Source organism: Balaenoptera acutorostrata, chromosome 3 (genome assembly GCF_949987535.1).
Source record: "Balaenoptera acutorostrata chromosome 3, mBalAcu1.1, whole genome shotgun sequence".
In the NCBI taxonomy this organism is placed as follows: Eukaryota; Metazoa; Chordata; class Mammalia; order Artiodactyla; family Balaenopteridae; genus Balaenoptera; species Balaenoptera acutorostrata.
In genome coordinates this window covers 16,239,189-16,257,457 of record NC_080066.1, presented here as the reverse complement: position 1 = coordinate 16,257,457, position 18,269 = coordinate 16,239,189, and the positions used below count along the sequence as shown (strand labels likewise).

Sequence of the window (18,269 nt, the reverse complement as noted above, 5' to 3'; positions counted from 1 at the left end):
TAGTAGTGTATTGTTTAGCCTCCATGTGTTTGTATTTTTCACAGATTTTTTCCTGTAATTGATATGTAGTCTCATAGCATTGTGGTCGGAGGTGATACTTGATACGACTTCAATTTTCTTAAATTTACCAAGGCTTGATTTGTTACCCAAGATATGATCTATCCTGGAGAATGTTCCATGAGCAATTGAGAAGATAGTGTATTCTGTTGTTTTTGGATGGAATGTCCTATAAATATCAATTAAGTCCATCTTGTTTAATGTATCTTTTAAAGCTTGTGTTTCCTTATTTATTTTCATTTTGGATGATCTGTCCATTGGTGAAAGTGGGGTGTTAAAGTCCCCTACTATGATTGTGTTACTGTTGATTTCCCCTTTTATGGCTGTTATCATTTGCCTTATGTATTGAGGTGCTCCTATGTTGGGTGCATAAATATTTACAATTGTTATATCTTCTTGGATTGATCCCTTGATCATTATGTTGTGTGCTTTTTTGTCTCTTGTAGAAGTCTTTGTTTTATAGTTTGTTTTGTCTGATATGAGAATTGCTACTCCAGCTTGTTTTGATTTCCATTTGCATGGAATAACTTTTTCCATCCCCTCACTTTCAGTCTGTATGTTTCCCTAGGTCTGAAGTGGGTCTCTTGTGGACAGCATATGTACAGGTCTTGTTTCTGTATCCATTCAGCCAGTCTATGTCTGTTGGTTGGAGCATTTAATCCATTTATATTTAAGGTAATTATCGATATGTGTGTTCCTAGTACCATTTTCTTAATTGTTTTGGGTTTGTTATTGTAGGTGTTTTCTTTCTCTTTTGTTTCCTGCCTAGAGAAGTTCCTTTAGCATTTTTTGTAAAGCTGGTTTGGTGATGCTGAATTCTCTTAGCTTTTGCTTGTCTGTAAAGGTTTTACTTTCTCTGTCAAATCTGAATGAGATACTTGCTGGGTAGAGTAATCTTGGTTTTAGATTTTTCTCTTTCATCACTTTAAATATGTCTTGCCACTCCCTTCTGGCTTGCAGATTTTCTGCTGAAAGATCAGCTGTTAACCTCATGGGATTCCCTTGTATGTTATTTGTTGCTTTTAGTTTAGTGCTTTTAATATTTTTTCCTTGTATTTAATTTTTGATAATTTGATTAGTATGTGTCTTGGCGTGTTTCTCTTTGCATTTATCCTGTATGGGACTCTCTGTGCTCTCTGGACTTGATTGACTATTTCCTTACCCAAGCTAGGGAAGTTTTTGACTATAATCTCTTCAAATATTTTCTCAGTCCCTTTGTTTTTCTTCTTCTTCTGGGACCCCTATAATTTGAATGTTGGTACATTTAATGTTGTCCCAGAGGTCTCTGAGGCTGCCCTCAATTCTTTTAATTCTTTTTTCTTTATTCTGCTCTGTGGTAATTATTTCCACTATTTTATCTTCCACGTCACTTATCCGTTCTTCTGCCCCAGTTATTCTGCTATTGATTTCTTCTAGAGAATTTTTAGTTTCATTTATTGTGTTGTTCACCATTGTTTGTTTACTCTTTAGTACTTCTAGGTCCTTGTTAAACATTTTTTGTATTTTCTCCAATCTATTTCCAAGATTTAGATCAACTTTACTGTCATTATTCTGAATTGTTTTTCATTTAGACTGCCTAGTTCCTCTTCATTTGTTTTGTCTGGTGGGTTTTTACCTTGCGTCTTCATGTGCTGTGTATTTCTCTGTCTTCTCATTTTGCTTAACTTACTGTGTTTGGGGTCTCCTTTTTGCAGGCTACAGTTTCGTTTTTCCCGTTGTTTTTGGTGACTGCCCCCAGTGGGTAATATTGGTTCAGTGGGTTTTGTAGGCTTCCTGGTGGAGGGGACTGGTGCCTGTGTTCTGATGGACGAGGCTGGATCTTGTCTTTCTGGTGCGTAGGACTGTGTCCGGTGGTGTGTTTTGGTGTGTCTGTGAACTTATTATGATATTAGGCAGCCTCTCTGCTAATGGGTGTGTTTGTGTTCCTGTCTTGCTCGTTGTTTGGCATAGGGTGTCCAGCACTGTAGCTTGCTGGTCGTTGAGTGGAGCTGGGTCTTCACATTGAGATGGAGATCTCTGAGAGAGCTTTTGCCATTTGATATTATCTGTGGCCGGGAGGTCTCTGGTGGACCAATGTCCTGAACTCGGCTCTCCCACCTCATAGGCTCAGGCCTGACACCCAGCCAGAGCACCAAGACACTGTCAGCCACACAGCTCAGAAGAAAAGGGAGAAAAAGAAAGAAAGAAAAATAAAATAAAATAAAGTTATTAAAATAAAATGTAAAAAATATATTATTAAAAATAAAAAATTTAAGAAGTAATAAAAAGAAAGAAAAAAGAGAGCAACCAAACAAAAAACAAATCCACCAATAAGAAGTGCTAAAAACTATAATTAAAAAAAAAAATGGACAGACAGATCCCCAGGACAAATGGTAAAAGCAAAGCTATACAGACAAAATCACACGAAGAAGCATCCGCATACACAGTCACAAAAGGGGAAAAAAGGAAAAAAATATATATATAAAAAAAAGAGGAGAGCAACCAAATCAATAAACAAACGTACCAGTGATAATGAGCTCTAAATACTAAACTAAGATAAACATAAAACCAGAAACAGTTAGATGCAGAAAGCAAACCCCAAGGCAACAGTTGCTCCCAAAGCCCACCAGCTCAATTTTGGGATGATTCGTTTTCTATTCAGTTATTCCACAGATGCAGGATACATCAGTTTGATTGTGGAGATTTAATCTACTGCTCCTGAGGCTGCACAGAGAGATTTCGCTTTCTCGTCTTTGTTCGCACAGCTCCTGGGGTTCAGCTTTGGATTTGGACCCGCCGCTTTGTGTAGGTCACCTGAGGGTGTCTCTTCCCGCCCAGACATTACGGGGGTAAAGTAGCAGCTGATTCGGGGGCTCTGGCTCACTCAGGCCAGGGGGAGGGAGGGGTACAGAATGCGGGGCGAGCCTGTGGTGGCACAGGCTGGTGTGACGTTGCAAGAGTCTGAGGCATGCTGTGTGTTCTCCCGGGGAAGTTGTCCCTGGATCATGGGACCCTGGCAGTGGCGGGCTGCACCGGCTCCCGGGAGGGGAGGTGTGGATAGTGACCTGTGCTTGCACACAGGCTTCTTGGTGGCTGCAGCCGCAGCCTTAGCATTTCATGCCTGTCTCTGGTGTCCACGCTGATAGCTGTGGCTCGTGCCCATCTCTGGAGCTCATTTAGGTGGTGCTCTGAATCCCCTCTCCTCTCACACCCCGGAACAATGGTCTCTTGCCTCTTAGGCAGGTCCAGACTTTTCTTGGAGTACCTCCCGGGTAGCTGTGGCACACTAGCTCCCTTCAGGCTGTGTTCTCACAGCCAACCCCAGTCCTCTCCCTGGGATCTGATCTCTGAAGCCCGAGTCTCAGCTCCCAGCCCCTGCCCGCCCCGGCAGGTGAGCAGAGAAGCCCCTCAGGCTGGTGAGTGCTGGTCAGCAGCGATCCTCTGTGCGAGAATGTCTTCACTTTGCCCTCTGCACCCCTGTTGCTGCGCTCTCCTCCATGGCTCCGAAGCTTCCCCCCTGCCCAACCCCCGTCTCCACCAGTGAAGGGGCTTCCTAGTGTGTGGAAACTTTTCCTCATTCCCAGCTCCCTCCCAGAGATGCAGGTCCCATCCCTATTCTTTTGTCTCTGTTTTTTCTTTTTTCTTTTGCCCTACCCAGCTACGTAGGGAGTTTCTTGCCTTTTGGGAAGTCTGAGGTCTTCTGCCAGCGTTCAGTTGGTGTTCTGTAGGAGCTGTTCCTCATGTAGATGTATTTTTGATGTATTTGTGGGGAGGTAGGTGATCTCCACGTCTTACTCCTCTGCCATCTTGAAGCTATCTCTCCAAATTTGCTTTTTAAACCTGGTTTGTGAGCCAAATTAACCCAAGTAGGTTTCTTTTAGCATCTATTATTAGATTAGTATAATAATTTTATAATTTTGATACAGAATAGAAAATCATCTGATATGTGATGGATTTAGCACTTGCCTGAATATAGAGATTGAATTGGATTGAATTTTGAGTGGCGAAGAGGGAAGATGGGAGAATGAGCAGGACCTCTACTATAAAAATTGAATTATAAACTATAAGAATGGCACATTTTCTTAATTGATCTGTCATAAAATCACTGAAGTTTGGAATTTTCAGGGTTTTGTAAAACTAAATGGGGTTCCAAAGAAGATGAAAGAAAATCACTTAGTAGGCAGTTAAGTGACTCCTAGATCATAGGACTTAAGGAGAACAGAACTGTGTAGTTGGAAACATAATTCTGTCATTTGAGGCATTGTACTCTCTTGAAATCCAATATTATTGGTGTATAAGGGGGTGGGAGGTGGTATTTTAAGCCATCAGGCATTTAAGTCCTCCTGTGAGGGATTGATCAGGCATGGGGCCGAGACACCCTGTGTCCCTGCCTTTAGTGACAAGTGCTGTGCAGAATGAGAACCCCCGGCCACCAATAATGCATCCAATTTGTTGTGGATGTTCAGGTGTCATTAATTACTATAGAGAAGTTTCTAGTTTATTTCTTATACTTTTTTTTTTTACATCCCTGTGTCTCTCTCTTTTTCCAATAACAACAAGAGCAACAAAACAGAGCCAAGAGTGCCTTTGAAGGGACTGAGTCACATTGACTAGATGCTGACGGATGGGCTTGCTGAAGTCCCTCTGCACGCTTGTCTAAACTTTAAGGACTGAGATGGGACTCTTGTCTATGTATAAACTTTATCAGTATTTATACGTCTTTTCCAACTTTGAAACAGAGTGGATAGTAAAAGAGTCTTAAGCTGTCTTTGTCAGGCATTGTGCCTTCTTATATTTAACTGTCTCTGTCTTTCAGTCAAGGTCTTTATTAGTAGCACAACGGAGATTTGATGCTGGGCAGAGGAGAAACTTGCTGCTTGTAGGTTAAACCTTTTAAAATAACTTCTTTGCTTTTCTCAGCTGTCCATTCCCAAATAGCATACTATGGGGGTTGATGATTAAATATGTGTAGTAGATAAACATAAAACTTAAAATTCCCAAATATATTATCTCCAGGGCATTTCAGCTTCAGCAGAGGCAGCGAGGTTATTCACCTGCACACTTGAAAATGCAGCAGTATCTTCAACCAAAGCAGATGCACGTGTAGCATATTAATTTGTTTCTCTAAATACTTTATTGCTGACATGAAAACAGTGCTTCTACCTTAAAGGCTTTGTAAAAAATTAGAAAACCCTATGACTCTCTTGGGATCCTTTGGCTACACCAATCTTTAAGATTGTAGGTATGTTTTAGTTCTATCCTGTCAGCAAGTGAACAGATGTTCATTTGCTTTTGTTGAGCTGGGCCACAGAGATGTGCAGTGCTTGGAATATTGCCTGCCACCATGTAGTAGCTCTTTCCTAAAAAGCTTTAGCAAGAGGCTTATTTGAGGGCATTTTGTAATCAGCGTCTCCAAGCAATATCTGCTGCCTCATAAATTTACAGGCCTCCGAGAATTATTCTGTTTTTTGCAATTTCTCCTCCATTCTGCCTTCTGATAGTTTTAAAGCCGTTTATGCTTCCTTTAGAAATACCCAAATAGTAGATTTTAATCCCAGCTGGACCCTGGCTTAGCATGGGTTTCTGAGAAAGCCTCTGGATCTGGCTCTTGCCTGTGGGCTTTGTCACCTTCATCTGTAAAGGACTAGGTCCATTTCTTAATAAACCTGAATCGTATGTTAATTTCTGAGAGAATAAACAAGGAATGGTGTTTACACATTTAGTCCACAAAAATGGCAGCATTTCAGAAAGTTTCTGAAGATGTTTAAGGAATAGCATCTAGCATTGATTGATCACTTACTATGTGTAAAGCACTGCATTTAGTCCATCATGTATACTATCTTATTGACCCTTCACGGCAGTCCACTGAACTATAATTTACCCCACTGTTCACATTTGTATTATAAGCTTTAGAGAATGAAATAACCTACCAAATCCCATACAAGATTAGAACCTAGGATAGTTTGATTTCAGATCTCAATCATTTAGTCACTGAGCCATGATAATTTTGTATCATGTTGAAGCAGTATAAGGATTTATAAAATATAGAAAAAAAATTCCAACCTCTAGATTTGGTCAGATCTAATGTGACTCATTAAATATTCTTTTGTCTGCTATGTTAGATGAAACATTACTATGCATTGCATGGTGCTGATTAACTGCAATCACATTTCTCAAAATTGCAGATATAAGCAATTAATTTTACTATTGTCTTCAAATATTCACAGAAGCAAAGAATATAGGCTAAATGTACAGCAAAAATTTAGTCTCAAATTCAAGTGAAAAATTCCCTCATCCATGTTTTTTTCTGGTTCTTGAAGGGAGTTCACCTATTGGTTTTATGGGTAGGAAGGAATGAATACTATGTTACTAATTATATCACTGACTATGGTTTGCAAGTTGAATGTCTGGATTCTTGAGAAGTCAGTGCCTGAATTTTAAAAAGGTACTGAAGCATTTTTAATATGCTACTATCTACTTGTTATTTCTTTGATATTCCATTTAGAAATGCCAGAGAGTTCTCACCACTCTCCTATTCAGAAACAATAGGCTTTATTAATATGAACAAAAGATGTTACTACTAATAATAAACTGTTAATGTTACTCTCAAACTTCTCAAAATCATAATCTGAGAGACATTTTATCTTTTAATTCAAGAATACTGTGTGAACACATGATGGAGAAAAGATTACTGTCATCTTTTTGTGTTCCACGTGTTTGCTTGAGAAATAATATTGAATGTGTACTACTAATTAAGAAAACTTTCACACGGTAACTATAACTACAAGGGTTTCTGTTCGTGTAGTTACTAGTGTAATCCAAGTGAGTTTATGTCCATTATTCACCTACCATCAAAGTTTCCTCTAAGATTTAAATCAAGTGTTCTGAGCCCTAAGCTTCGCTTCAAAAGCCATCTTCTCTTAAAATGTTTGGTGTGAAAGGAATTTGTCTCATGTTTGTTGTTTGTTTGTTTGTTTATTTATTTTATTATTATTTTAAAAACATCTTTATTGGAGTATAATTGCTTTACAATGGTGTGTTAGTTTCTGCTTTATAACAAAGTGAATCAGCTATACATATACATATATCCCCATATCTCCTCCCTCTTGCGTCTCCCTCCCTCCCACCCTATCCCACCCCTCTAGGTGGTCACAAAGCACCGAGCTGATCTCCCTGTGCTATGCAGCTGCTTCGCACTAGCTATCTATTTTACATTTGGTAGTGTATATATGTCCATGCCACTCTCTCACTTCGTCCCAGCTTACCCTTCCCTCTCCTCGGGTCTTCAAGTCCATTCTCTACATCTGCGTCTTTATTCCTGTCCTGCCCCTAGGTTCTTCAGACCCTTTTTTTTTTTTTTTAGATTCCATATATATGTGTTAGCATACAATATTTGTTTTTCTCTTTCTGACTTACTTCACTCTGAATGACAGTCTCTAGGTCCATCCACCTCACTACAAATAACTCAGTTTCATTCCTTTCTATGGCTGAGTAATATTCCATTGTGTATATGTGCCACATCTTCTTCATCCATTCATCGGTTGATGGACACTTAGGTTGCTTCCATGTCCTGGCTATTGTAAATAGAGCTGCAATGAACATTGTGGTACATGACTCTTTTTGAATTATGGTTTTCTCAGGGTATATGCCCTGTAGTGAGATTGCTGGGTCATATGGTATTTCTATTTTTAGTTTTTTTTTTTTTTTTTTAAATTTTTTTTTTTAATTTATTTATTTATTTATGGCTGTGTTGGGTCTTCGTTTCTGTGCGAGGGCTTTCTCCAGTTGTGGCAAGCGGGGGCCACTCCTCATCGCGGCGCGCAGGCCTCTCACCATCACGGCCTCTCCCGCTGTGGAGCACAGGCTCCAGACGTGCAGGCTCAGCAACCGTGGCTCACGGGCCCAGTCGCTCCGCGGCACGTGGGATCCTCCCAGACCAGGGCCCGAACCCGTGTGCCCTGCATTAGCAGGCAGACTCTCAACCACTGCGCCACCAGGGAAGCCCCTATTTTTAGTTTTTAAAGGACTCTCCATACTGTTCTCCATAGTGGCTGTGTCAATTTACATTCCCACCAGCAGTGCAAGAGGGTTCCCTTTTCTCCACACCCTCTCCAGCATTTATTGTTTCTAGATTTTTTAATGATGGCCATTCTGACTGGTGTGAGGTGATACCTCATTGTAGTTTTGATTTGCATTTCTCTAATTATTAATGATGGTGAGCATCCTTTCATGTATTTGTTGGCAATCTGTATACCTTCTTTGGAGAAATGTCTGTTCAGGTCTTCTGCCCATTTTTGGACTGGATTGTTTGTTTTTTAGATATTGAGCTGCATGAGCTGCTTATATATTTTGGAGATTAATCCTTTGTCAGTTGCTTCGTTGTCAAATATTTTCTCCCATTCTGAGGATTGTCTTTTCGTCTTGTTTATGGTTTCCTTTGCTGTGCAAAAGCTTTTAAGTTTCATTAGGTCCCATTTGTTTATTTTTGTTTTTATTTCCTTTTCTCTAGGAGGTGGGTCAAGAAGGATCTTGCTCTGATTTATGTCATAGAGTGTTCTGCCTATGTTTTCCTCTAAGAGTTTTATAGTGTCTGGCCTTACATTTAGGTCTTTAATCCATTTTGAGTTTATTTTTGTGTATGGTGTTAGGGAGTGTTCTAACTTCATTCTTTTACATGTAGCTGTCCAGTTTTCCCAGCACCACTTATTGAAGAGGCTATCTTTTCTCCATTGTATATTCTTGCCTCCTGTATCAAGAATAAGGTGATCATATGTGCATGGGTTTATCTCTGGGCTTTCTATCCTGTTCCATTGATCTATATTTCTGTTTTTGTGCCAGTACCATATTGTCTTGATTACTGTAGCTGTGTAGCATGCTACACAGCTACGGTAGTCTGAAGTCCGGGAGCCTGATTCCTCCGGCTCCGTTTTTCTTTCTCAAGATTGCTTTGGCTATTCGGGGTCTTTTGTGTTTCCATAAAATTTTAAGATTTTTTTGTCTTAGTTCCATGAAAAATGCCATTGGTAGTTTGATAGGAATTGCACTGAATCTGCAGGGTGCTTTGGGTAGTAAAGTCATTTTCACAGTGTTGATTCTTCCAATCCAAGAACATGGTATATCTCTCCATCTGTCTGTATCATCTTTAATTTCTTTCATCAGTGTCTTATAGTTTTCTGAATACTGGTCTTTTGTTTCCCTAGGTAGGTTTATTCCTAGATATTTTGTTCTTTTTATTGCAGTGGTAAATGGGAGTGTTTCCTTAATTTCACTTTCAGATTTTTCATCATTAGTGTATAGGAATGCAAGAGATTTCTGTGCATTAATTTTGTATCCTGCTACTTTACCAAATTCATTGATTAGCTCTAGTAGTTTTCTGGTAGCATCTTTAGGATTCTCTATGTATAGTATCATGTCATCTGCAAACAGTGACAGCTTTACTTCTTCTTTTCCGATTTGGATTCCTTTTATTTCTTTTTCTTCTCTGATTGCTGTGGCTAAAACTTCCAAAACTATGTTGAATAATAGTGGTGGAGTGAACAACCTTGTCTTGTTCCTGATCTTAGAGGAAATCATGTCAGTTTTCCACCATTGAGAATGAAGTTGGCTGTGCGTTTTTCATATATGGCCTTTACTATGTTGAGGTGAGTTCCCTCTATGCCAACTTTCTGTAAGGTTTTTATCATAAATGGGTGTTGAATTTTGTTAAAAGCTTTTTCTGCATCTATTGAGATGATCATATGGTTTTTAGCCTTCTATTTGTTAATATGGTGTATCACACTGATTGATTTGAGTATACTGAATAACCTTGCATTCCTGGGATAAACCCCACTTGATCATTGTGTATGATCCTTTTAATGTGTTGTTGGATTCTGTTTTGTAGTATTTTGTTGAGGATTTTTGCATCTGTGTTCATCAGTGTTATTGGCCTGTAGTTTTCTTTCCTTGTGGCATCATTGTCTTTGTGACATCTTTGTTTTGGTATCAGGGTGATGGTGGCCTCATAGAATGAGTTGGGGAGTGTTCCTCCCTCTGCTATATTTTGGAAGAGTTTGAGAAGAATAGGTGTTAGCTCTTCTGTAAATGTTTGATAGAATTCACCTGTGAAGCCATCTGGTCCTGGGCTTTTGTTTGTTGGAAGATTTTGAATCACAGTTTCAGTTTCAGTGTTTGTGATTGGTCTGTTTATATTTTCTGTTTCTTCCTGGTTCAGTCTAGGGAGGTTGTGCTTTTCTAAGAATTTCTCCATTTCTTTCAGCTTGTCCATTTTATTGGCATATAGTTGCTTGTAGTAATCTCTCATGATCCTTTGTACTTCTGCTGTGTCAGTTGTTACTTCTCCTTTTTCATTTCTAATTCTGTTGATTTGAATCTTCTCCCTTTTTTTTTTTGATGAGTCTGGCTAATGGTTTATCAATTTTGTTTATCTTCTCAAAGAACCATCTTTTAGTTTTATTGATCTTTGCTATTGTTCCCTTCATTTCTTTTTCGTTTATTTCTGACCTGTTCTTTATGATTTCTTTCCTTCTGCTAACTTTGTTTTTTTGTTCTTTCCCTAATTGCTTTAGGTGTAAGTTTAGGTTGTTTATTTGAGATGTTTCTTGTTTCTTGAGGTAGGATTGTATTGCTGTAAAATTTGCTCTTAGAATTGCTTTTGCTGCATCCCATAGGTTTTGGGTCGTCGTGTTTTCACTGTCATTTGTTTCTAGGTATTTTTTGATTTCCTCTTTGATTTCTTCAGTGATCTGTTGGTTATTTAGTAGTGTATTGTTTAGCCTCCATATGTTTGTATTTTTTACAGATTTTTTCCTGTAATTGATATCTAGTCTCATAGTGTTGTGGTTGGAGGAGATACTTGATATGATTTCAGTTTTCTTAAATTTACCAAGGCTTGACTTGTGACCCAAGATATGATCTGTCCCGGAGAATGTTCCATGAGCACTTGAGAAGAAAGTGTATTCTGTTGTTTTTGGATGGACTGTCCTATAAATATCAATTAAGTCCATCTTGTTTAATGTATCATTTAAAGCTTGTGTTTCCTTATTTATTTTCATTTTGGATGATCTGTCCATTGGTGAAAGTGGTGTGTTAAAGTACCCTACACTGATTGTGTTACTGTCGATTTCCTCTTTTATGGTTGTTAGCATTTGTCTTATTGTATTGAGGTGCTCTTATGTTGGGTGCATAAATGTTTACAATTGCTATATCTTCTTCTTGGATTGATCCCTTGAGCATTATGTAGTGTCCTTCTTTGTCTCTTGTGAGCCTTTATTTTAAAGTCTATTTTGTCTGATATGAGAATTGTTATTCCAGCTTTCTTTTGATTTCCATTTGCATGGAATATCTTTTTCCATCCCCTCACTTTCAGTCTGTATGTGTCCATAGGTCTGAAGTGGGTCTCTTGTAGACAGCAGATATACAGGTCTTGTTTTTGTATTCATTCAGCCAGTCTATGTCTTTTGGTTGGAGCATTTAATCCACTTACATTTAAGGTAATTATCAATATGTATGTTCCTATTACCATTTTCTTAATTGTTTTGGGTTTGTTATTGTAGGTCTTTTCCTTCTCTTGTGTTTCCTGCCTAGAGAAATTCCTTTAGCATTTGTTGTAAAACTGGTTTGGTGGTGCTGAATTCTCTTAACTTTTGCTTGTCTGTAAAGGTTTTAATTTCTCCATCGAATCTGAATGAGATCCTTGCTGTGTAGAGTAATGTTGGTTGTAGGTTTTTCCCTTTCATCACTTTAAATATGTCCTGCCACTCCCTTCTGGCTTGCAGAATTTCTGCTGAAAGATCAGCTGTTAACCTTATGGTGATTCCCTTGTATGTTATTTGTTGCTTTTCCCTTGCTGCTTTTAATATTTTTTCTTTGTATTTAATTTTTGATAGTTCGATTAATATGTGTCTTGGTGTGTTTCTCCTGGGATTTATCCTGTATGTGACTCTTTGTGCTTCCTGGACTTGATTGGCTATTTCCTTACCCATATTAGGGAATTTTCAACTATAATCTCTTCAAATATTTTTTCAGTCTGTTTCTTTTTCTCTTCTTCTTGGACCCCTGTAATTTGAATGTTGGTGCATTTAATGTTGTCCCAGAGGTCTCTGTGTCTCATGTTTATTTTTGCATCAGTGCAGGCCATACCTGACTTTGTGATGTTGCCAGACTCCTAAGTCCATTATCTCTGTTGTGATCTGCTTTTATTTTGCTACTTTGCTTTTTTTTTTTTTTTTTTGCCATGCCCCCAGCCTGAGGGATCTTTGTTTCCTGACCAGGGATCGAACCCTTGCCTCCTGCAGTAGAAACACAGGATCCTAACCACTGGACCACCAGGAAATTCCCTTTTCTTTTCTTTATTTCACCTAACACAGAAAAAGTGAGGTGGGGATGTTTGGAAATCCTTATTTGCCAAAGTTTTGGAGAAAACAAAGAATGTTAATCACTTTTCTTAGAAACACAACTACCATATTACAAACACAGCTTCTGACTGTAGGGCCTCTCTTTTTAGAAAATTATCATGGGGTTCCACTTTCTTTAGCTCATTCAACCTATCCCTCTTTGCAGGATCCCAGCCAAAATCCCTGGAAAATCTTTTTGTTAAATACGTTTAACTGGAGTATCTCATTGTGCCTGGTGGGTCTTCTGTTTCATAGCCACACAGATCCATTAGTAATTTCCCTACACTTAGAGAAATAGTTCTTTACCTAAGGAAAACGTTTCCTCTTTCTGTGCCAGTGGGCTCAAAAGGCAGCTGATTTTCATACTAACATTTCTTCAGTTGAATCCAATAAATATATATTGCAAACTCTGGTGAGGAGAGGATTGAAGGTAAGAAGGTAATTTAAAATCTACTTCATTAGATCAGGTGTGAAGATATACAAGTGGAAACAAGAATGGAAAGGAGGGGGTGTTAATAGGTCCTGACTGATTGGACATGTGACTGGAGGAGAAAGTCATTCCAAAGGTCATTTTAGAGTTTTGAACACTGAAGTTTTGAGCAGTCTTCTGAAGTTTTGAGTGTCAGGGGAGAGGTCCAAGTTCAGGAGAAAGAACGTTATGAATCAGAAGTAACTTCACGTCATTGGAGTGAAAATATCCAGCAGGCTATGGGGATGTGGGAGGAGCGCTCAAGAGAGAGGTTGACATTCCTGATGTAAATTTGTCATCAGCCTGGGTGACAGTTAAAGCCCTGAGGATGAATGGGTTTGCAGGAAGGGTGTAGAGGAAAAAAGAAGAGACTGGTGATTAGTTAACACTTATTTCCACTTCTCTCTTTAAATGTGGCGGCTACAGGTATTTGCTTAGTTTGACAAGAACTAGGGAATATATCTATGTGAGAAAGCTTTCAAGAAGAATAAAGTTAATCTGTAGAGAATAGATTTTTTTTTAATTGATAGACACTATTCATCCAATAGCTTAAATATTTTAATCACTATGTTATAATAATAGCTAACACTAATGCCAACTATAGGCCAAGTGCAATTGTACATGTAATAACTCATTTATCCTTACATAAACCTTATCATATAGGTAATAACTTATTATTTTTATCAGTACCTTTTTACAAAGAAAACTGAGGCACAGAGATATTAAGTACCTTCTCCGAGGTCTTCTTGCTATGAAGTGGTGTATCTGGGATCTGAATTCAAGGAGTCTGGTTCCAAATATACACTTTAATCACTGTGCTATATTGGCCTCATATGAAATATCCCTATGTAACAAACTTTGATAGACCTTTTCCAGCATGGTCCTGACTTATAATTAGTCACATGGTTACTCTGTTTTATGTGAAGAGGAGATGACTTTCTGAGGGCTACATATTGACGGTTTGCTGGACACATTATGGATGTTTCTTATATTTTTAATAGACTAGTAGATAGCATCTGGTTCAAGAAGAAATGTATTAGTACATCTTGTATAGAAACAAAAGAGAATGCAGCACAGAAAAATGCAGACCATCTGTTAAGCTAAGAAGCAGTGTGATGTTTTGACATAATAAAATGTTTATATTATGAACAAGGCTGAGCAATGCACACAAGTTTAATGCATCCATGAATTAAGCCTCACACATCATTGGTATTCATTAGTGAAAGTGGGATAATACTTTCCACCAACACACCAGTTTTCTATTGATTTAAGTAATTAGGATTACTTGATCTTTCCAGGTTTCTAGATTCATTATACCAGACTATTTCCTGGTGGAGACTGGGCTGGCTTCACATCACAATATAATATTCAGTCATTTTAACAATAAGTCACTGAACAACGATTTCCAGTCAGTGTCCCAAGCTATGTCTAGATGATGGCAGAAAATGTGCAGGAGGATACCACAAGGACATCCAAGGCAGGACTGTGAGTAAAATTCAGAGAACCAGAAGTGGAAATGGAGCACAGATGAAAAATGCCAAGAATCAAGAGTTCAAGATGGAGCATGGGTCCAAGAACTGGTAAATACTAAATAGTATGAACGCATAGGAACCAAACTCAGGAGATGATATGGGGCAGAAACCAGGTGACTGTTGCTTCATTTCACAAACATGTTACCTAACCTAGACATGTGGGATAGAGATGACTGTACATTTTCTTGTTCTTCAAAATGTATGTTTAGATCTCTTTCCACTTGGAATTGGCATGGTCACCCAAGTGCTTCTAGGAAGTGACATGTTTCTCATTTGTAGGCTCTGTGCTATAAGACTGTGAGGTAGTAATGTTCCTTGCTCTTTGTTTTTGTTTTATTTCATTTTTCTTATCCAGGTTGTTTTTGAAGGCCAGATGATTTCAACTCATGAACAGGATGAAGTCATAGCTATTGATGATATATCCTTCAGCTCAGGCTGCTTGCCTGCAAATGGTAAGAACTTTTTCTTATTTTGATCCTTATTGTATAATAAATCCAGTGCAGTTTAAATATTGTGTAATGACTTTGATCTGCTCTTTATTTTTACTTAATGCTTTAGAGTGAGCTATTTTCCATTGTTCTAATACACTGTGTAACAATGACTAGATTTATGCTAGAGGTGAAGACGGTATTTTTCACTGCTGATGCTATAAAGAGCTGAAAGGTGTAATTTAGTCTCAGATTTGGAACCTTGTAGCAACGTTTACACTGTTTAGTTAAATCTTACCCAACGAACTCTATGCCTTCTAGGAGATTGGGAGAAAACTGGCCTCCATAGACTTGAAATTGTCTTCTTGGAGAATCAATTTGACTATGCCACTGAAAGACACAGATGGAGAAATATATTAATTATCTATTTTCTATTTAGACTGAAGCAACTAGATCAATAAACCACACAGATCTAAAAAGTTATCCATATCGGTCCCTTGACTATATTAACTGTATAATATTCAATTCACCAGTCACATTGTTCTCAATAGAAATGTTCAATGTTTAAAATGTAAATTGGTAATGATAAAATTAACTTAGTCTAATAAGCAATAACTATACATATTCAGATATATGTGATTATAGATATTTGATATTTTTCCTTTTGGAATTTTATTATGATATAGTAGAATAAAGATAGCTATTTTGTAGAGAGTATTCCCAGTTCTAATTTTGTACAAAGATATGGTAGTCGTGGTAAAAAATATTCCAGTAACAGAAGAGATGGATTGGTCTACCTAAGAGAAATCAAGGAAACTTGGTAAAGGGTGTTTGTATTGCACTTTGATGTTTAAAAAGCACTCCTACTGTTATGATAAGAGCTTACAGGTATGTGTCTTTTGCCACTCAAACCAAGATAAGGTTTTACAGGAGCTGATGACAGCACCTTCTAAACACTGGAACACATAAAGGTCTCTTTCATCTTTGTACTGTCAGTTCTCAGTATATGTTAGTAAGAAATCATGATAGGATAAATTGAAACATAGGTAAATTGAAATGGAGAACTTTAAAGGAACAGACTATAACCTCCACCCATTCCTAGAAGTAAATAATTTAAGTATAAACATCAGTGCCTTTTCACTAAAAGAAGATAATATTTATTAGATTTATCAGAAGAGAATCAATATACCAGTGTAGAATACATTGTTAACTCCAGACAAAGCATGATCTGCCATTCAAATGTCCTCTAATAATTCCTCTTCTGTTACCCTGCATAGTTAGTTGTTCCTGAGACCAGAGCATAGCCTGCTTATGCTTGATTTTTAATGAGACACCTAGTCCCTGACCCTGATCACTTCAGCAGGGCCTTTATATATCTCAGTTTTATAGTTTCTGCAGAAATTGAGGTCTGCCAAACAAAATGATCCCTAATAGTTCTATTTATTGCCCGGTCTGGCTGATCACCCTCAAAGGAGAATAAAGCAGTGAAATCAGCTATTGGCTGGACTTTCTGAACCATCAGGAAGTTAGGAACTGGCTGTTGCCATTGAAACTTTGTTTACATTACAGATTTACACAGAAGAATGCTTGGGTTGTGCTTGGGACTTGAGATCGCTTGTAATAGGACTCTGCTATCATTTCAGACATGAACTTACTCTTCATCTTTGGCTCTGGGAACCAAAGCCATTTCCCTAATTACCCATGATCCATACACTGGGACAGAGGCCGGTGTAGATGGGCCATAATAATTATTCAGAAGACGACTGCCAGATTTTTAGTTATCACTTAAAAGAACTCCTTAAAATCACTATAGAAGTAAAAAAAAGCAATAGTAGTGGGAGTGAGAGCATCAGAAAGTTGGACATTCAAGGAAAAGTTGTGGTCACATAGAAAAATATTGGAGTCTACAATTTCTAAGAATAGTTCTAGGTAGTGTTATCACCGTATTATTTTGAGGTGGTGTGGAAATAAAGTTTACTGAAGATGAGACACGAACTTTAAAGCTAAATTATTGGGCAGGCCTTTTACATGGATATTAAAGTTATACAATATTACAAGGTAAGGGCCTAGAGAAGAAGACTTTGAAATCCAAGACTGAAGTGTTAAGTGAATATGGAAATCAGATCTCCTGCATGGATGACACAGGGCTATAAGTTGGATGTCATGGGCCAAGATGTTTTTGCAACATGGAAGAATGAATCATTGTATAGAAGCAACATTGGGGATTTAGAAGGATGGCAATTTTAATTTTAGGCCTTTTGTTTTATGGGGCGAAGGTCTCCCCTTGGGAGAGCTACAAAGGAAGTGGTGTCTTTTTGGGGAAAGCCAGTACTCAGGTAAGGTCACAGAGTGTTCTTTGACTCTTTGAAGGTGAGAGTGCAAGAGTTTTGTTTTTCAAATAGAAGGAGGATTGAGGGGATATTTAAACTTCTGGGAGGAAAACACAGCAGCATGAGGATTAATAATGGAGAAAAAGGATAAAGAATTATGCGATAGGACTGGCACTTGGATGGGGTTCCATTTGGTCAATGGTGAGAATGTGAGAGGCGGTAAAATTAAGTAGCATTAAATTTTCAAATGAGACTCTCCAGTCACGTTCAGGCACTATCATGATAGACTACACCTAGTTAACCATCAGAATCACATAGAAGAGTGATAGATTCTGGGATTCACTCCAGACCTGCTAGATGGGAATCACTGAGGATGGAGCCTACATTTAAAGTAATGGTCTCAGGAAATTTTTGTGAAGTCAGGCAATCCTAGGTTTAAGAACAGAACTAACCTTTTGGGAACCGCAAGACCTAGTCTCGTGTTGATTATTGCACTTGGCAATGACTGCCCTGGAGCAGGGTTCTGGATGACTAGAGTCTGTGGTTTCAGTCTCATGCGGTCCTGGTGGTGACAGCCAAGGTAGGGGAAGCAGGCAGAGACAACCCAACATCTTCTGGACATTTCCATCAGAAAATCCTACTCCAATGGACAATAGGGCTAGGTATGTGTTTGGAAGCAAGAAAGCAGAAAAGTGTGCTTAGATGACTTAATAGAGGATATAACCAGTCATGGCCTAGGTTCTTCAACTCTGATACTGCTAAATTCAAGGACTAAGGGATTTCCTTTGTGTTTCCCTCATGCTTGTCATCTTATGCTCATAGAATAATGTCTCGCATTCAGGGCAGGAAGAAGGAAGGAATGGGAAGGGACGTAGTTTTGGACATGTCATTCAACGGCTAGGTGATTTTCAGGCAGACAACATTAGTTTCTAGGGAGACTAAGAAAACTGAAGATTTAGATTTGGCCTCTGTAATAAAGGCAGGCAAGGAGAACAAGTTTATAAGTTGAGAGCGCAAATATATTTGCTACAGAAACTCAACATCAGTATGTTTAGAATGAAATTCCAATCTTCTTTCAAACT

General features: G+C 38.3%; 1 protein-coding gene across 1 annotated transcript in view; it reads left to right on the top strand.

Moving 5' to 3' along the window:
* The window catches only part of MALRD1 (MAM and LDL receptor class A domain containing 1), a 608,926-nt gene that overhangs the window by 38,439 nt on the left and 552,218 nt on the right, over positions 1–18,269 (top strand). The window contains exon 6 of the mRNA XM_057542012.1: positions 14,785–14,881. Within this exon, the coding sequence (XP_057397995.1) occupies positions 14,785–14,881 (97 nt within the window). The remainder of the gene's footprint in view (positions 1–14,784; positions 14,882–18,269) is intronic.